The sequence below is a fragment of the Lithobates pipiens genome, unplaced genomic scaffold, assembly GCF_037356315.1.
Source record: "Lithobates pipiens isolate NorthernLeopardFrog02 unplaced genomic scaffold, aLitPip1_a1.2 Scaffold_51, whole genome shotgun sequence".
In the NCBI taxonomy this organism is placed as follows: domain Eukaryota; kingdom Metazoa; phylum Chordata; class Amphibia; order Anura; family Ranidae; genus Lithobates; species Lithobates pipiens.
The window spans coordinates 3,986,238-4,004,063 of record NW_027507874.1 but is presented as its reverse complement, the minus strand read 5'-3'; the positions used below and the strand labels follow the sequence as shown (position 1 = coordinate 4,004,063).

Genomic DNA, 17,826 nt, shown 5'->3' with positions numbered 1-17,826 from the left:
TGGGCTTGACTGTTTCTGCCCCACCTACACAATGTTTTTTTTTTTGGGACCGCTGCTGGGGGGGGGGGGGGGGGGTAGGTGGCACAATACAAATCTCCTACTTGCTGGCATCCTGGGCACCTTGGGGTACTAAATAACCTAGGGCTCTCACTCATGTCACTTCCTTCATATGCAGAGGAGTGTACAAGCTAGTATTAATATGACATAGGGATTGTGCCACTTACTGCTCCCATTGAATGGGGGCTATGGGCATATCTAGAAGGGAGGGGGGGGGGGGTACATTTATATATAAAAAAAAATACCTAAACCTTCTACTGCTAAAACTGTAAAAAAAAAAAAAAAAAACAACATTGTTGCAGTACTATGGTGAGTGTTGGTCAACAAATTCATGTCATAGTAAACCACTTTTACCCCAGTACCAGACCTGAGCACTAGGGGCATGGTAAAATGACTATATATATATATATATATATATATTACAGACTAATTCCCATCCCAACACCATATCTGACCACTAGGGGACATAAGGTCCTATCAAATCAAAAGTTAGGAACTGGCCTTGACATAGATGAATTGGCTAACCTCCAAAAATGCTTTTTGCCTGAGTGTTATCCCGAACCTCTAAATTCAATACCAAATCACTAATGTAGCGCAGTAATGTCGGAAAACGACTAAAAATTAGCATTTTTAGGGGGGTCCAATAATAGGAGGACATTTGTACTAATAAAATTCCCAAGGTTAGGAAGCACCTTTGCAAAGGAGCAGACTCAAAAAAATAGAAACACAGACAAGTCCTCTTTATTTTTTAACAACAATCAGAGACACAACAGCTGGTGACTGGAGGAAACCATCCAATGAGCTGAATTGCAGAGTAAAGGATAGCACTGGCCTGGCTAAATAACACGTGCAAGCTTATGAGCCAGGCCATTTAAATCTGCAGCAACTCCATTTGCCAGCACAAAAAGATACAAGTCGTTTTCTGTAACTGAGGGCACATTTCTAATGAAGACGGTGCGCTGATGGAGGTTGGAGTCATAACTGAATGGAATGCCATTGTGTGTGATAGTAAGTCTGACATTCAGCTCCCACCTTAGCAGCCTTTCACATATGAAACATTATCACAGACACCTGTAAACAAAATTTTCACTTTGCAGATTGATCATGTAGGTTGTTTTTGTTCCTCTTGTCGGAGTCATCCTTTAAACTGTATTCCTCCAATCGGGATGAATGAAGTGGATGCACAAATTCTTAAAGACACATTGACAACTATCTAAAATGTTTGGTTATCATGCATGAGGGGGGGAGGGAGGAGTCACTTCTGGGAACCATGTTTCCACCTCTAAGCATGCGGGGACACAAAACCACAGCAGGAAGTGTCGCCTTGCAATAGGCAATCATCTCCTGCATGAGCAGATTGTGGAGATGCCTGCAAGATATGCCAATCAATAGCCAGCCGATTACCCAATACTATGGCAATTTCAAGAATATGGTCGTCTCAGGTGGCTTAATTGATGGCTTCAGGTCAACCTTTCATACGTCAGCCTAGGAGTTTTCCCAGAAAGAAACAATCTAACATAGCTTATTACAAACCCCTTACTAGTTACAGGTCTCAAGAAACAATTTGTGGAAGACATCTGTGGTCAATAGCTACCCAGGGGCATAACTTTTGATGGCCATTAGAACTCACCTTCCTTTTGATATTTTACTGGGGCAATCCCCAACCAGCTGGGACTCCCCAGGTCAAGCATACAAACACTTTGAGTGAAAGGTTATTAATTTTTCTAAGAATTAAGGGGAACAATACTTGATGGCCATGTAGGAGTTCTGTTTCTTGGAAGAAGGTGGCGGGAGAATGACCAACTGTCCTCTTCCTTTATGCTGGTCATGCTTGGGGCAGAGGTGATGAGTAGATCCTCTCTTTAAAGCACACAAATGACCCACTGTGAACTCAGCCCGAGTGCTTTCACACTGGAAAGTTGCGCTTGCAGGACGGTAAAAAAAAAAGTCCTGCAAGCAGCATCTTTGCAGCACAGTAGAAGCAATGTATACACCGCTCCTAAAGCGCCCCTGCCCATTAAAATCAATGGGGCAGCGGCACTTTGCGGGTGGTTTTAATCCTTTTTCAGCCACTAGTGGGGGTTTAAAGCGCCCCGCCAGCAGCCAAAACGGCGGTAAGGTGTCGCTTAAAATAGTGGTGCTTTTCCACCGATGCCTGTCTGAACAAGTAGCCTTAGGGTGGTTTGTTTTTCTACAGTTCTTAGAGACTCTCAAAAGTGTTGGCGGGTATTTGTAACTAAAGTCCCACAATTAAGCTGTGTACTCTTTAGGGTGGTTTGACCCTCTACAGGTTGTAGACTGTCAAAAGTGTTGGCGTGTATTTGAGACTAACTTCCCACGGTTAGGTCGTGTTCAATTTATTGTTAGTTTGCTAAAAGCTTTTGCTAGCAATTACAAGACAAACTAGCCTAGTAGCGGTAATCAAAGTACCTATCTTCGACTAAAAGAATTTAAGTTAAGTAGGTTAGGTAGACATGAACAATAACAACTATAATTTTACCTGTTGAATAAGACCATTTGGAGGACAGAAGAAAAATAAATCGGTCTCTGGTAGATGATAGATAAACCATACAATGCCTTCTTACATCTGCTGCAAACTCTATTTTTAAGAGTGCTGCACTGAGTTCCCAGGTCTCCACACCTGTCGTGTCCAACATGAAGGGTTGCCGCCACCCCCCCCCCCCCCCCCCATGGGTTTTTGTTCTTGTTGGAACACCACAAGGTGGTCAAATAAAGACTAAGGTCTCCACGCCTGCTGTGTCCAACATGAAGGGTTGCCATCATCCACCATGGGTTTTGGTTCTTATTGGAACACCACAAGGTGGTCAGACAAAGACTAAGGTCTCCACACCTGCCGTGTCCAACATGAAAGGTTGCCATTATCCGACATGAGTTTTTGTTCTTATTGGAGGTGGTCAGATAAAGACTAAGGAACCAGGGCAGAAAGATCTTGGTGCTGGATTCCATAGGCAATTTAAGAAGCCACTGGGTGATGAACCCATCAAACTCCACCTGTAATTACAATATCTAAAGCACAGAGCAATATTTAGAGTTTAGTAACCCATAACACCGATCCCCTATCTGATGGCCCTCACCCTTCAAAAAGGAAGATTTTATTGGTTACAATTGTCTACTGCAATCTGTGTAGCAAGGTAGCTGTGTCTTATTCAAGTGCATATGCCTTTTTGTAACAATCAATACGCTATAGTAGAGGAGAGGGGGGAATGGGCACTGCCTCTGGTTTTCGTGCATCTGGGAAGTCTTGCCCTTTCAATTAAGTTTGTTAATGTGGCACCATAAGTAGGTTAAATTGTAGGAGAACTTGATGTCACCAAAACCATCCCTTGGACAAAATCTCCCCATACACACGGTCGGACATTCCGACCACAAAATCTGTCAGATTTTTTTTTCCGACGGATTTTGTCCGAAACTTGTCTTGCATACATGCGGTCGCACAAAGTTGTCAGAAAATCCGATCGTTCGGAACGAGGTGATGTACAATGGGACTACGTAGAGGCCAGTAGCCAATAGCTTTTGTCGCCAATTTTTTTATGAGCATGTGTGGCACTTTGTGCGTCAGAATTCACTACACACGATGGGAAAAAGTCCGATCGGATTTTGTTGTCGGAAAATTTTAGATGCAGCCCTCAAGCTTTTTCTGTCGTAAATTCCGACAGAAAAAGTCCGATAGAGCCCACACACGATCGGATTTTCTGACAACATAATCCGATCGGACTTTTTCCGTCTGAATTTCCGACCGTGTGTATGGGGCATTAGAGTGACCCTTTGAGACACATACAAAGCCAGTATGTTATTTACCCCACAATTAAGCACTCAAGACATCATGTCCTAACCTGTTATGGCCACCACACTAACAAGACTGAAGATAGCACACAAGACTCAGGCAGCCCCATTATCTCTTGGAAATTCTCTAAAACCTTCACTGTATCAAGAACGAGCATTTAGATCCTCATTTTTCCTTTCAGAGATGTACACATACTACTAAAATAGTGCTCTGGAATTACTTTTCAGCCTGCTGTGGCGGGCAGCTCTGTGTGGCGGACATGTTCGTATTTTCCCCTATTTCAGAGCCACTCTCTTCCCGCATCCTTAGCTGTACAAACCGTTTCTTCTTGTGCGTGTTCTGGTGGCCAATGAGGGTCGCCTTCCTCGTAAAACTCTTCCCGCACTCCGAACAGGAAAACGGCTTTTCCCCTGTGTGAGTTCTTTCATGGCTGGCCAGGTTGGACTTCTGGGAGAAGGATTTCCCGCAGACCGCACATGAATAAGGCTTCTCATCCGTATGAGTTCTTTCGTGTGCCAGAAGAAGGCCTTTGTAAGCAAATCCCCTCCCACAGTGGGAACAGGAGAAAGGCTTCTCGCCCGTGTGGCTTAATAAATGTCGGTCGAGACGGGCTTTATATGGGAAGGATTGACCACATTCGGTGCAGGGATAGGGATTCTCCCCCGTGTGAATTCGCACATGTTTAAGCGCATCACCTTTCTGGAAAAACCGCCTGCCACATATGGCGCACAAAAACGGCCTCACCCCAGCGTGAAACTTCTGGTGGCGGCTTAAGAGAGCCTTTTCTATGAAACTCTTCCCACACTCGGAGCACGAATAGGGCTTTTCCCCTGAATGGATCTTCTGGTGTGAAACTAGGTGGGCTTTCTGCGCAAAGTCTTTGCCACACTCAGAGCAGGAAAAGGGCCTCTCCCCTGTGTGGGAACGCTCATGTGCAACAAGTTTCGTCCTCTGGTCAAAGCTTTTTCCACATTCGGTACATGGAAACTTTTTGGGGCGTTTGCGATATTTGCGGTGGGTAACGGGGGCAGGGGTGGGAAAATAGAAAGCAATTTGCGTAGAGGGCCCGGGTGAGAGATACGTAGCAGGAAGCACCGGCTGGAGATTTGGGGTCACTGAATTTCCTACTGTAGTGTTGACTGTGGAGCTACCATCTTTTGTTTCACCCTCTGGAGGAGTCACTGGGTGTTCTTCCGCATTGAATCTTCTGTATCGTCCATCTGAAGAAGAATATAAGAATTAGCAGACACCAAAATGTATATTTTTTCCCAGCTAATTATGTGTATTGATACTCTACAAATAGTCCTCAGTTGCTGGTGGCAAGCAATACCTGGAGAGGCATCCAAGGACAATAAACCAGATGTTTAACCACTTGCCTGTAGATTTACCGCTAGCGGGTGGCAGCTACAGGCTCATTGACATACTTGTCACCGAGCCCATGTGCACTGGCGTACCGCGGCACAGTTCCATGACTGCTGTGTCCGGTGGACATGGCAGATAACTGTGATCATGGTGGCGGACGCTTCCTGGTTTTATATATATGTAAATTATCTTGTCTAATAGTATGCATTAAAAAACGGTTTGCACACATTTGCAAATACATGCGTAAGCTACACAGCCAAGTCAAGTCTCCCCAGTACTTTTTGTTGTTCTAACTCTAAATTCTGCGAGCCTCCACAGTGGAAGCACATGCATTATAATGGATAGGCAGAGAGCAAGTGAGCCTGGAAGGAGCCCACCCCTGGTTAAAGGCACAGGGGTGCACTGGGGCGCACTGGACACCCAGCATATAGCACTAAGGCAACAAGGATGTCCAGTGTGTCCCCTCACCAGTATTCCAAAAAAACGGCCACTGCCCTTACCTATAACTGGCCTTTGCAGCAAGGAGTACATGGAAGGGCAACGCATGCAAAACAAAACCAAAATATGCACATATTTGCAAATGTGTGCAAACTAAACCCCTGTTTTTCACGCATACTGGCAGAATAATTCGGTTGGTTGCAGGCTAGTAAGTTAAGCTGGGAATATCTTTGGTTTTGTTTTGCATCCATTGCTCTTCCATGTGCTCCTTGCTGAAAAGGCCAGTGGCCATTTGTACCATTGAAATATTGGTGAGGGGGATGCATTGCACACCTTTTGTTGCGATGGTGCTATGTGCCAAGTATCCAGTGTGCCCCTGTGCCTTTAAGGAGGGGTGAGCTCCATCCAGGCTTACCAGACCTCTGCCTATCCACTATAATGCATGTGCTTCCACTGAAGAGGCTTTCACAATTTAGAGTTAGGACTACAGAAAATATCAGAGTGCCTCGACCGGGATCTGTAGCTTACGCATGTATTTGCAAATGTGTGCAAACTAAACCCCTGTTTTTAACGCATATTCGTAGACAGAACAATTCCACTGGTTGTAGACTAGTCAGTAAGTTGAGCCGGGAATTTCTTTGGTTTTGCATGTGTATATACAAAGCTCCAACAAGTGTAATATCCCATGCCATCTATGTTTCTATACCCACCCACTGATGGGGGGAGCTTAGTTGGGGTATCAAAGACCACTCTTGCACTATCAAAGGTTGGCTGTGAGGAAGAAGGGATCCCCTCTCGAAGCGTGTCAGCCGTTTGAACGGCCTCCTCATGTTTGGGACTTGCCTAGGTGAACAGGCCGCTTCTAGTACACAGTGGACTTTGATGTGATTTATTGCTGATGTTGTTTATAAGTATACATTTGTCTTTTTAACACAATAAAGCTATCACAAAAGGTAATGCACTAGGTTGGTGCGCCCTATGTTCCTGGTTTTTGTAGTATTTCCTTTAGGTTTCCCCCCAGCCTGCATTGGTGCAAAAAATGGATCTGTTGAAGTGTACCGGACTGTCTTTGGACAGTGCACTCCTCTTAAGTGCAGGAGATTGGTCTAGCTACCTTTGATTACATGTTCCTGTGTATCACAACTTTGTACCAGGAGCATTTCTGGAAACTGTATGCTTGAATTTCTCTTTTGACGAAAAAAAAAAAAAGTAGCGCAGTGCTGAATAGCAACAAATTCCCTGTTCATGAAGGGGGGGTAAAACCTTCCGGAGGTCGAGTGGTTGAAAGCCCAAGCACTATGGTATGCACCAACAGCTCACCTGTACTGATCTCCATAGGAACTTCCTCCTCTTTAACCTTCACATGTTCATCTTCCTCATCCTGAAAGTCTCCTGCAGTTTCGCTGGAGTCTTCTGGGTCTGTGAATAAAGATTCACTCATTCACTAGCCATACACTAGCAGAATCCGGTTCGAAATTTTCTCATTTCAAGCACGTTCATTCAATTTTCTAATTGCTAGTGGGGTCAAATCGGCATTCCTTTTTGACCGCAGTGATGCGAAAAACCCGAAAGAGAAGGATGGAAACTTTTTCGAACTAATGAACCTCTAAGGGGCTGTTCATGCGTGTGCAGACTCCTGCCACCCTTCTGAAAAGCAATCCCTGGTGGACTGCTTATAACAGCTTCCCATCCAGCGACGTACCGGTACCTTGCAGGATAGGGAGGGTGATCATTTTTTTGTTTCAGCCAGCGATCCCCTTCACTGCAAAAGGAATCCTAGCGGCTAAAGTGCTGCTGGATCACTTTTACAGGAAGCCCCCCGTCACTTTTGCAGGTGGCATCCGGTTCCCGGACGTCATTCCTCCCACTGTGGGATATCACTAACCGTAAGCGACAAGGACTTAGTCACTTCCAGGTTTGGTTATTTGTTTAACTGCCCGTTACCAGCCAGTGAAGCAGTCAATCAGACCAATCTGTGTCCTATTGGCTGCATTGGAGGTCATTGGAGAGATCTGGAGTCTAATAAACCCCCCATCTATCCATAAAGAGGACCTGTCACGGCCCATACTATCTAGTGCTGCACGATTCTGGATAAAATGAGAATCACTGTGTTTTTGCTTAGAATAAAGATCACAATTATAGGTGCAACATCATCAAAAATTGGGCTAACTTTATGGTTTAGGTTTTTTTTTTATTTTTTTAATTAATTGAAGTGTATTTTTCCCCAAAAAGTTTTTGAAAGACCGCCCTTTTATTCTCTAGCGTCGCTGACATTTTTTTTTATAATTATATATATATATATATATATATATATATATATATATATATATATACACATACATACATACATACATACATACACACACACACACACACAATCTCACAAAAGTGAGTACACCCCTGACATTTTTGTGAATATTTTATTATATCTTTTTATGTGACAACACTGAAGAAATTACACTTTGCTACAATGTCTAAACCGCTGGCAACAAAAATGAGTACACCCCTAAGTAAAAATGTCCAAGTTGGGCCCAAAGTGTCAATATTTTGTGTGGCCGCCATTATTTTCCAGCACTGCCTTAACCCTCTTGGGCATGGAGTTCACCAGAGCTTCACAGGTTGGCACTGGAGTCCTCTTCCACTCCTGCATGATGACATCACAGAGCTGGTGGATGTTGGTGACCTTGCGCTCCTCCACCTTCCGTTTGAGGATGCCCCACAGATGCTCAATAGGGTTTAGGTCTGGAGACATTCTTGGCCAGTCCATCACCTTTACCCTCAGCTTCTTTAGCAAGACAGTGGTCGTCTTGGAGGTGTGTTTGGGGTTGTTATCATGTTGGAATACTGCCCTGCAGCCCAGTCTCTGAAGGGAGGGGATCATTCTCTGTTTCAGTAGTCACATTACATGTTGGTATTCATGGTTCCCTCAATGAACTGTAGCTCCCCAGTGCTGACAGTAATCATGCAGTCCCAGACCATGACACTCCCACCACCATGCTTGACTGTAGGCAAGACACACTTGTCTTTGTACTCCTCATCTGGTTGCCGCCACACACGCTTGACACCATCTGAACCAAATAAGTTTATCTTGGTCTCATCAGACCAGAGGACATGGTTCCAGTAATCCATGTCCTTAGTCTGCTTGTCTTCAGCAAACTGTTTCTGTGCTTTCTTGTGCATCATCTTTAGAAGAGGCTTCCTTCTGGGACAACAGCCATGCAGACCAATTTGATGCAGTGTGCGGTGTATGGTCTGAGCACTGACAGGCTGACCCCCCACCCCTTCAACCTCTGCAGCAATGCGGGCAGAACATCTATTTCTCAAAGACAATCTCTGGATATGACACTGAGCATGTGCACTCAACTTCTTTGGGCAACCATGGCGAGGCCTGTTCTGAGTGGAACCTGTCCTGTTAAACCGCAGTATAGTCTGTGCTGCAGCTCAATTTCAGGGTGTTCACAATCTTCTTATAACCTAGGTCATCTTTATGTAGAGCACCAATTCTTTTTTTCAGATCCTCAGATAGTTCTTTGCCATGAGGTGCCATGTTGAACTTCCAGTAACCAGTAAGAGAGAGTGAGAGCGATAACACCAAATTTAACACACCTGCTCCCCATTCACACCTAAGACCTTGAAACACTAATAAGTCACATGACACCGGGGAGGGAAAATGGCTAATTGGGCCCAATTTAGACATTTTCACTAAGGGGTGTTCTCACTGTTGTTGCCAGCGGTTTAGACATTAATGGCTGTGTGTTGAGTTATTTTGAGGGGACAGAAAATTTAAACTGTTGGACAAGCTGTATACTCACTACATTACATTGTAGCAAAGTGTCATTTCTTCAGTGTTGTCACATGAAAGATATAAAATATTAACAAAAATGTGAGGGGTGTACGCACCTTTGTGAGATACTGCGCATATTATTTTTTTATATATATATATATATATATATATATATTGGGAGTTCTAAGTAATTTTCTAGCCAGAAATACTGAGCAACAAGTGTCTGGTCTTCAAGTGGTTAAACTGCCCTCATTTACAGACGGAAGGTAATCTCTTAGATCTAAAATAACCAAAATGATACAATGTTTCTTTTTAGCTTAGCGCTGAGCAATGTTGTGATAAACTTTGCAGGCTACTTTAAAAAAAAAATGTATATGACAGTTGTGAGCAGAGAACGGCTCTGCACTAAATCGTGGAATCGCCGGATTAAGATCGTGAATCGAGATTACAATTTAACGAATAATAGTGCAGCTCCAATGCTATCACAAGGAATGGTGCACTTCCCTTGAGATAGCAATATAAGTGATAGAGACAGTATATATATATATATATATATATATATATATATATATATATATATATATATATATATATATTTTTTTTTTTTTTTTTTTTTTTTTTTCAATAAAATAAATAGTAAACTTAATTTTTTTTTAAGTGCCCCCTACTGCCATGCATTCATCAATTCATCAAATGTACTGAGAATATTCCTGTGAATGTTCATTGGAAAATCTAGATGTGTATGCCCAGCTTTAGTGTGTATTCCTTACCTGTGCTGATGTCCTCCTCATTACATGGATCATCGCTCACCGCATCTTCATCATCTTCTACTTTGATGACAATCAGGCCGTCTCTTTCCATCATGGCGTCTTCAGAAAGATCTTCGTACCACCTTTAAGCCTTCCTAGCCCCTCAGGACATTGGAGGTGCCACTTTGCTAGAGATCAAGCTGCAATCAAAAAATAATAATACATTTCACCCTTTAACCTCTTGCCGGCCACCAGCAGTACATTTACCGCTAGAGGGTGGCAGCCTCAGGAACCTCCATGTACCCACACGACGCTGTGTACTTTCTGGTTTAGAGGCACACATGCGTGCACTCCCTGCTGATCTGTGCTGTGATTGTCAGTAGGTAACAGCCAATCATTTTGGCTGTATACCTGCTGACCGGATGTGACTAATGACAGCACAGATCTGTGGGTTTGTAAACAACCCACAGATCTGGCTGGATTTTCCCCCTGAAAGTGGGTTACAGTAGTGGGGCAGATGAGCAGATGGTTTCAATGTTAGGAACGATGAGAAGGTGATTCAATAGTGAGACAAAAGAGCGTGGGGATATGGCGGTGGAGCAGATGTGCAGAGAGGTACATTGATGGGGCAGATGAGCAGGTGGGTTACAGTGGTGGGGTAGATGAGCGGGGGGGGGGGGGGTTCAGTGTTGATCCAGATGAGAAGTGGGTTACAGTGGTGGGATAGATGAGCAGGGGGGGTTCAGTGTTTGGGTAGATCAGAAGGGGGTTCAGCGGTGGGACAGAAAAGCCGGGGCGATACAGCGACGGGGCAGATGTGAAAGGAGGTGCATTGGTGGGACAGATGAGCAGGGGGTTACAGTGGTGGGGAAGAAGAGCAGGGGGTTACAGTGGTGGGGCAGAGGAGCAGGGGGTTACAGTGGTGGGGCAGAAGAGCAGGGGGTTACAGTGGTGGGGCAGAAGAGCAGGGGGGACAGATGTGGGACAGATATACAGGAGGTACAGTGGTGGGGCAAATGAGCAGATAAGTTCAGTGTTAGGATAGATGAGCCGATGGTTCAGTGGTGAGACAAAAGAGAATGGGGTTATGGCAGCAGAGCAGAAGAGCAGGGTGGTACAGTGGTGGGGCAGATGTGCAGGAGGGCACAGTGGTGGGACAGATGTGCAGGAGGGCACAGTGGTGTGAGAGATTTTCAGGGTGGGGGGGGGGGGGGGAACAGTGGTCTGAGATGTGAAGGTGCATGAATTGGGGCTGATCTGAAGTGTGGCGTTGCAGGAATTGGTGCTGAACTGAGGCGTGAGAGTGCAGGATGTTAATTTCTTAAACTCTTGCTCAAATGGTTGCCTACCCCTGCTCTAGAGAATGCCCAAAAAAGTTTGAGACGCTATGGTCCGGATGGATCACTTCGGTTTCTGGTGACATTGAGACATAAATATCCATAGATACCAAGTTATGGTTTTTGGAGCATAACTATATAGTATTTAAGGTTTTATGGAGTATTCCCATACAAGCACGGTGAACACTAATGCCGCGTACACACGGGATCAGTCCGTCGGAACAATCCGATCGTGTGTGGGCTAATCCGAAAGTTTTTCGTTAAAAAAAAAAATCCGACGAACCTAGAAATAGAACATGTTTCAAATCTGTCCGATGGACTCAATTCCTATCAGGAAAACCGTTCGTCTGTATGCTGGTCTGACAGACCAAATACAACGCAAGGAAGCTTTTGGCTACTGGCTATTGAACTTCATTATTAGTCCCGTCTTACGTCATCATGTTTAGAACGAATGGACTTTCGAACGGACTTAGTCTGTTCATGTGTGGCCAAGTCCGTTCGTTAAGTCCATCGTAACTCCGCCGAAAGTCCGTCGGACCTAGTCTGCCGGAAAGTTCGTTGTGTGTACGTGGCATTTCATGATCATTGGAATAGTAGATACTCTTTACCAAAGTTTTGAATGTGATGCTTAAGTTAGGATAATTGCACTTTTAAACCTAATGCACCTACATTCGTTTTTTTCATAGCGGTAGAGAATATTTAAATTGTTGTGTGTTGAAAAGTTACATATGTGACTAAATAAATGCTTATCTCCGATTATGTGACCATATACTTTCTGAAGAAATTAATGCGTTTTATTGTACTTTGTGTGCAGCACAAACACACTTGCATACCCTTGGTAGGAACACCATTAACCTCTTGATTGTCCTCCTGACCACCCCTGTCACACAGCCAGCGTCATTAGTACAGTATTATCACTGATCACTGTATTAGTGTTACTGGTGACATCAGTGTCAGTTTGTTCCCCTCCCAGCCAGTGTCAGTAAGCACCAGATTTCCTGTCACACTATAGGTTGCGGACCACCACCACTTGGTGACGAAACGCGTAGAGCGGAGCAGCATGTCTATGTCATGGTCTATTCCAAAAGTGACGGTGAACGCCATTGTTACCTGGCGGGTTTGGTTTGTAAAATGGGCATCTCAATTTTATCGGTTCATTTTTCACTTGGGTCTTTATCCGAAACATTTCTTATATTGCGCAGCTCATTGTTTAACCACTTAAGGACCGGAACAATTTGCCCCCTCAATGACCAGGCCGTTTTTTGCGATACAGCACTGTGTCGCTTTAACTGACAATTGCGCGGTCGTACGACGTTGTACCCAAACAAAACGTATGTCTTTTTTCCCCCCACAAATAGAGCTTTTTTTTGGTGGTATTTGATCACCTCTGTGGTTTTTATTTTTTGCACTATAAACAAAAAAAATATAAAAAATAGCGGCAAACAAAACACAATATTTTTTACCTTTTTGCTATAATAAAGCCCCCCCAAAAAAAAAGTCTTCATCAGTTTGGGCCAATATGTATTCTACATATTTTTGGTAAAAAAAAAATATAAAATTTGCAATAAGCATATATTCATTGCTTTGCGCAAAAGTTATAGTGTCTACAAAGTAGGGGATAGATTTATAGCATTTTCATTTATTTATTTTTAGGGCTGTGGAAATTAAAGATTAATTCCTCGATTAATTGTTCATTTTTTTGATCTATCAAAATTTTTTTGATCGGTATTCACCTCTCTGCTGACTTCCGGGTCTTCAGGGAGTTCCGTTGGAGATCCGGTGACGTCACGGAGATCGACGTCACTGGACTCCTTCCCCAAGTGACTCCGCCTGCTAATAAAGGAAATGGGGAGGAGTCCGGTGATGTCAAAGTTCTGATTGAATGTAACGCGTATGGGGGAGGAGCTAGGCATGGCATTACCCGCTGCTGCCCTACGGAACTAACACGATTGTCGGCTTTACATTCTGTGTTTTTGTCATTTTTATGTGAGTAGTTTGTGTTTGAACACAAAAATTCAATCTTATACTTAAGCGGTGAGCACTTAGATCTTTTCTTTCTACCCATGACCTGGCGTCCTTTCTGAGATCTAAGGAGACAAGAGATACGTTTATGGTCTGTGTTAACCCTTTTGATACCCACTTGCATGCCCACCTGTCTGCACAGGGCCCATGCCATAAGGTGAGAGTGATTAGTTAGACCAGAGGTGGAAGGATTGTCACGCTAATTACCTACATAAGTGCTACAGTTTGAATTTAAAGCGTATTTGTGTGAACTGTGAAGTTAAGTCATGGATTGTGGAAACTAACTTGTGTTGGGTGATTGTATATAGTGTATACCACATTTACCACTGACTAATGCAGAGTTGCAATGCAAGGAGATCAGCTAAAAGTAGTTGGATCTGTATGTACGTTATAATTAATCGAAAAAAACGATTAATCGAACACGAAAATTTTAATCAGTAACAGCCCTATTTATTTTTACTAGTAATCGCGGCGATCTGCGATTTTTAGCGGTACTGCGACATTGGGGCGGACAGATCGGACACTTTTGACACTTATACAGTGACCAGTGCTATAAAAATACACTGATTACTGTGTAAATGTCACTGGCAGGGAAGCTGTCAGAACTGAGTGATCGGCGATGTTTGATCGCTCAGTTCTCAGTGTAGAGGTGCCGGGGGACCAATGCTACATCCACCTATGGTAGGCAAGTATAATTTGGGGAGGAAAAAATCATTTAGCCCTGGTTCACATTGCAGCAATTTGACATGTCAAATCGGCGGCTATTGCTGGCAATGCCCCCATCAAAATCGGGGTGACGCCACATGTGCAGCACCGCACGGATTCGCAAAAGTCGTTTCTGTAGGTAGTTTCTGAAATCACCCCCCAAGTCGGGACAGACATGCGGGAATGAAATTGTGCAACTTCATTCACACTGTCAGTGTGAACCTCTGAAGGGGGTAAAACCTTCTGGAGGTTAAAATGCAAGTCCACCCCAAACAAAATGTAAATGGCTGGCAGAAGGGTGACAACAGACAGGCAAATCTTCTGAGGGAGCATCGAGTGACACAACGTCTGCCGGTGTTTGCTGGAATCCTCACACAACTGGACCCACGGCGGTGTTTTCCCTACAACAGATCCTATTTCAGTCTTCAAAGGAAATAATAACATGGAAATGAGAACTATAGTAAGATCTTGGAGATGATGGCGTGGAATATGTCATCAGAGAAATACTTATGGCTGCCCCGCTAAACTCCTCCTGCAAATTCTATTCTATCCATTTTCTGGCTTTAAAGAGACCCCGTCACCAGATCATTCATTTCAGCAACAACCTTCCAACCTTTAGAAGCCCCGGTACACTCAAGTGACAATCTGTAACATTCTTCTTCTTTCCTCCCCAGAGGCTATATAAAAAGATATGCAACGAGGTGAGGAGGGGTGGAGGAGCTGGGCCAGCACAGAATGAAATTAGACACTACCAGAAAAGGAAAAGCGTATGATAGAGAGCGCTAGGGAACTGACTCTTCCTGAAGTAGTCCCACAATCCATGCAGCGAGTTCCCAGGTCTGTACACTTGCTGTTTCATTATGAGGAGTTACCACCATCCCTGTGCTAAGTTACTGGGTCTTTCTACCTGTTGTGCCCATTATGAGAGGCTCCCATCATCCCTGTGCTGAGTTCCTGGGTCTGTACGCCTGTTGTGGCCATTATGAGGGGTTACCACCATCCTTGTGCTGATTTCCCAGGTCTATAGACCTGCTGTGCCCATTATGAGGGGTTACCACCATCCTTGTGCTGAGTTCCCAGTTCTGTACACCTGCTGTGCCCATTATGGAGGGGCTCCCATTCTCCCTATGCTGGGTTCCCGGGTCTGTACACCTGCTGTGCCCATTATGAGGGGTTCCCACCATCCCTGTGCTGGGTTCCCAGGTCTGTATGCCTGTAGAGGCCTTTATGAGGGGTTCCTACCATAGCTATGCTGAGTTCCCAGGTTTGTACACCTGCTGTGGTCATTATGTTGGTTTTTCACCATCCCTGTGCTGAGTTCATGGGTCTGTACACCTGCTGTGCCCATTACGAAGGGTTCCCACCATCCCTATGCTGAGTTCCCAGTTCTTTACCCCTGCTGTGCCCATTATGGAGGGGTTCCCACCATCCCTATGCTGGGTTCCCAGGTCTGTACACCTGCTGTGCCCATTATGAGGGGTTCCTACCATCCCTATGCTGGGTTCCCAGGTCTGTATGCCTGTAGTGGCCTTCATGAGGGGTTCCTACCATGCCTATGCTGAGTTCCCAGGTTTGTAGACCTGCTGTGGCCATTATGTTGGTTTTTCACCATCCCTGTGCAAGGTTCATGGGTCTGTACACCTGCTGTGCCCATTACGAGGGGTTCCCACCATCCCTATGCTGAGTTCCCAGTTCTTTACACCTGCTGTGCCCATTATGGAGGGGTTCCCACCATCCCTATGCTGAGTTCCCGGGTCTGTACACCTGCTGTGCCCATTACGAGGGGTTCCCACCATCCCTATGCTGAGTTCCCCGGTCCATGACTTCCTGTACTCAGAGTATGTTCTCAGTTTTCTAAGATAAATGTTTAACTCAGAGTACTGGAGGAAATCTTGAGGTGGACCAGAGGTACAGCAGAGAGGAGGCAAGTATGGCAGTCTGAGCTGCTCTTTTAGTTTCTACAACAGTGGTTCTCGACCTTGTCCTCAAGTACCCCCAACAGGCCATGTTTGCAGGTTTTCCTCTATCTTGCACAGGTGCTTTAAATCAGAGTCAATGACTTGGTATTTTGGACAGCTGTTTTATCTAATAGAAATTCCCAAAACATGGTCCGTTGGGGGTACTTGAGGACAGGGTTGAGAACCACCATTCTACACTGACTGGAAGAGTTGTCCTGGGGGCCCGGGAACTTAAATTCTGCTAGCTTGGAAGACAGGCTTAACGTTAACTTGCCCCCAGTCTCCCCATCAGGGGGGCGCTGTTGGTCAACGAGACATGGCGGCCGCCAGGAAGTCTGACTTTTCTTGAAGGCATAGACATTGGCGTGTTAAAGCTGTTGCATGCTGTGACTTTGCTGGTCTTCTCGTTAAGGTTGCCAGGTCATAAGACAACACTTGGTGCAGCGAACCAACAACGCCTTCCAAGCTGACCAATATGGGCCAAACTATGCAACCACAATGGGGGGAGCTGCACTATGGTAGGAGGCGGTGTGTGCACACGCTTCGCTCTTCTCTCCATAGAAAAGGGGTGGCTACCGGGCATCAGAAATGCCAAACAGGACACTGGTGACCACCCCGGTGTCCAGCTGTCAGGGCCTGAGAGTAGCCAGTGCTTTGACATGTGACAAGCCTCCAAAGGTCACATGACCCCCCCCCCCCCACCAATACAGTCCACAAAGGGAGCTGGACCCTCTTTCCTCATTTCCATCCTCTTTGAATAGAATAATAATAATAATAAGAAGAAGAAGAAGACATTATTACCTCCTCCTCCTCCTCACTGTGCAACCCCTCTGCAGCCTCACACCCCCACCGGGAGGATTCTTCCACTGCTGCAGCTCCTCCTCTCTAGGCTACAACGAAATGGCCGCCTCTCTACGAGCCAAACGTCCCATCGCTAGAGCGCGCGTTGCTATATCAACCAAACGCCCGTGAGCCACAGGTACCGGGCGGAAGTGTCTGCAACCAGCTTCACTTCAGCAGCTGACGCTAGAGGGCGAACGTTCCCTAAAGCACTGTCTGCAGAACAGCAGCGACCATGTTCCCTTAGCTTGAGGAGCCTTCAAGAGGAAGCAGTGGCGGACATTTTTTCGTAGCTCACAATTAGAATCTAAGAAAGTTGAACGACTTTTAGCCTGGCTGCAGCATCTGATCTGCGCAATGCGTTCCAAACACTTGCGCGATGTGTTCCAAACGATTTGCGACAATACAGACCAGTGAAACCGTCAGATAATGTCACGGAAGTGGCATTACAGACAATACAAACACTGGGCTATGCGTTCCAAGACTGATACTTCCCTTGTTACCTAGTGTCTCCAGAACTACCAGCTGTCCCTCTACAACCCAATGCAACCTGTGGTGTTAGGTTCTGCATTGCTATGACTTGTAGTGCGGCGTGCCTATCCAGAGCAACCTGTAGTGATAGATCCTGCAATGATGGGACTTGTAGTGCCTATGATAGATCCTATCCCAGCATTGCAGCATTGATCACCACAGGTTGCTCTGGATAGGCATTACAAGTCCCAACATTGCGTTAGTCTTGTCATGTGACTGGTCATGGTCAGCGTTAGTC

General features: G+C 45.1%; 2 protein-coding genes across 2 annotated transcripts in view; one reads left to right on the top strand and one right to left on the bottom strand.

Annotated features, from left to right (window-relative positions):
* Window positions 1–17,826, top strand: part of LOC143957207 (uncharacterized) — a 441,673-nt gene that overhangs the window by 21,898 nt on the left and 401,949 nt on the right. The gene's annotated exons all lie outside the window — the stretch shown is intronic.
* Window positions 781–17,122, bottom strand: LOC143957136 (uncharacterized). Its single transcript, XM_077467289.1, has 4 exons — window positions 17,019–17,122; window positions 10,217–10,395; window positions 6,983–7,081; window positions 781–5,082 (listed from the first exon to the last, which is right to left on the bottom strand). The coding sequence occupies exons 2-4, from the start codon at window positions 10,308–10,310 to the stop codon at window positions 4,079–4,081; spliced, it is 1,197 nt and encodes a 398-aa protein (XP_077323415.1). The 5' UTR covers window positions 10,311–10,395; window positions 17,019–17,122; the 3' UTR covers window positions 781–4,078.

Excerpts from the sequence above, each read along its gene's own strand:
- LOC143957136 (XM_077467289.1), bottom strand. The coding sequence starts at position 10,310 with ATGATGGAAAGAGACGGCCTGATTGTCATCAAAGTAGAAGATGATGAA. Across the intron at positions 7,082-10,216 it reads TGAGGAGGACATCAGCACAG|ACCCAGAAGACTCCAGCGAA; the intron begins GTAAGGAATACA and ends CTTTATTCACAG. Across the intron at positions 5,083-6,982 it reads TCCTATGGAGATCAGTACAG|ATGGACGATACAGAAGATTC; the intron begins GTGAGCTGTTGG and ends ATTCTTCTTCAG.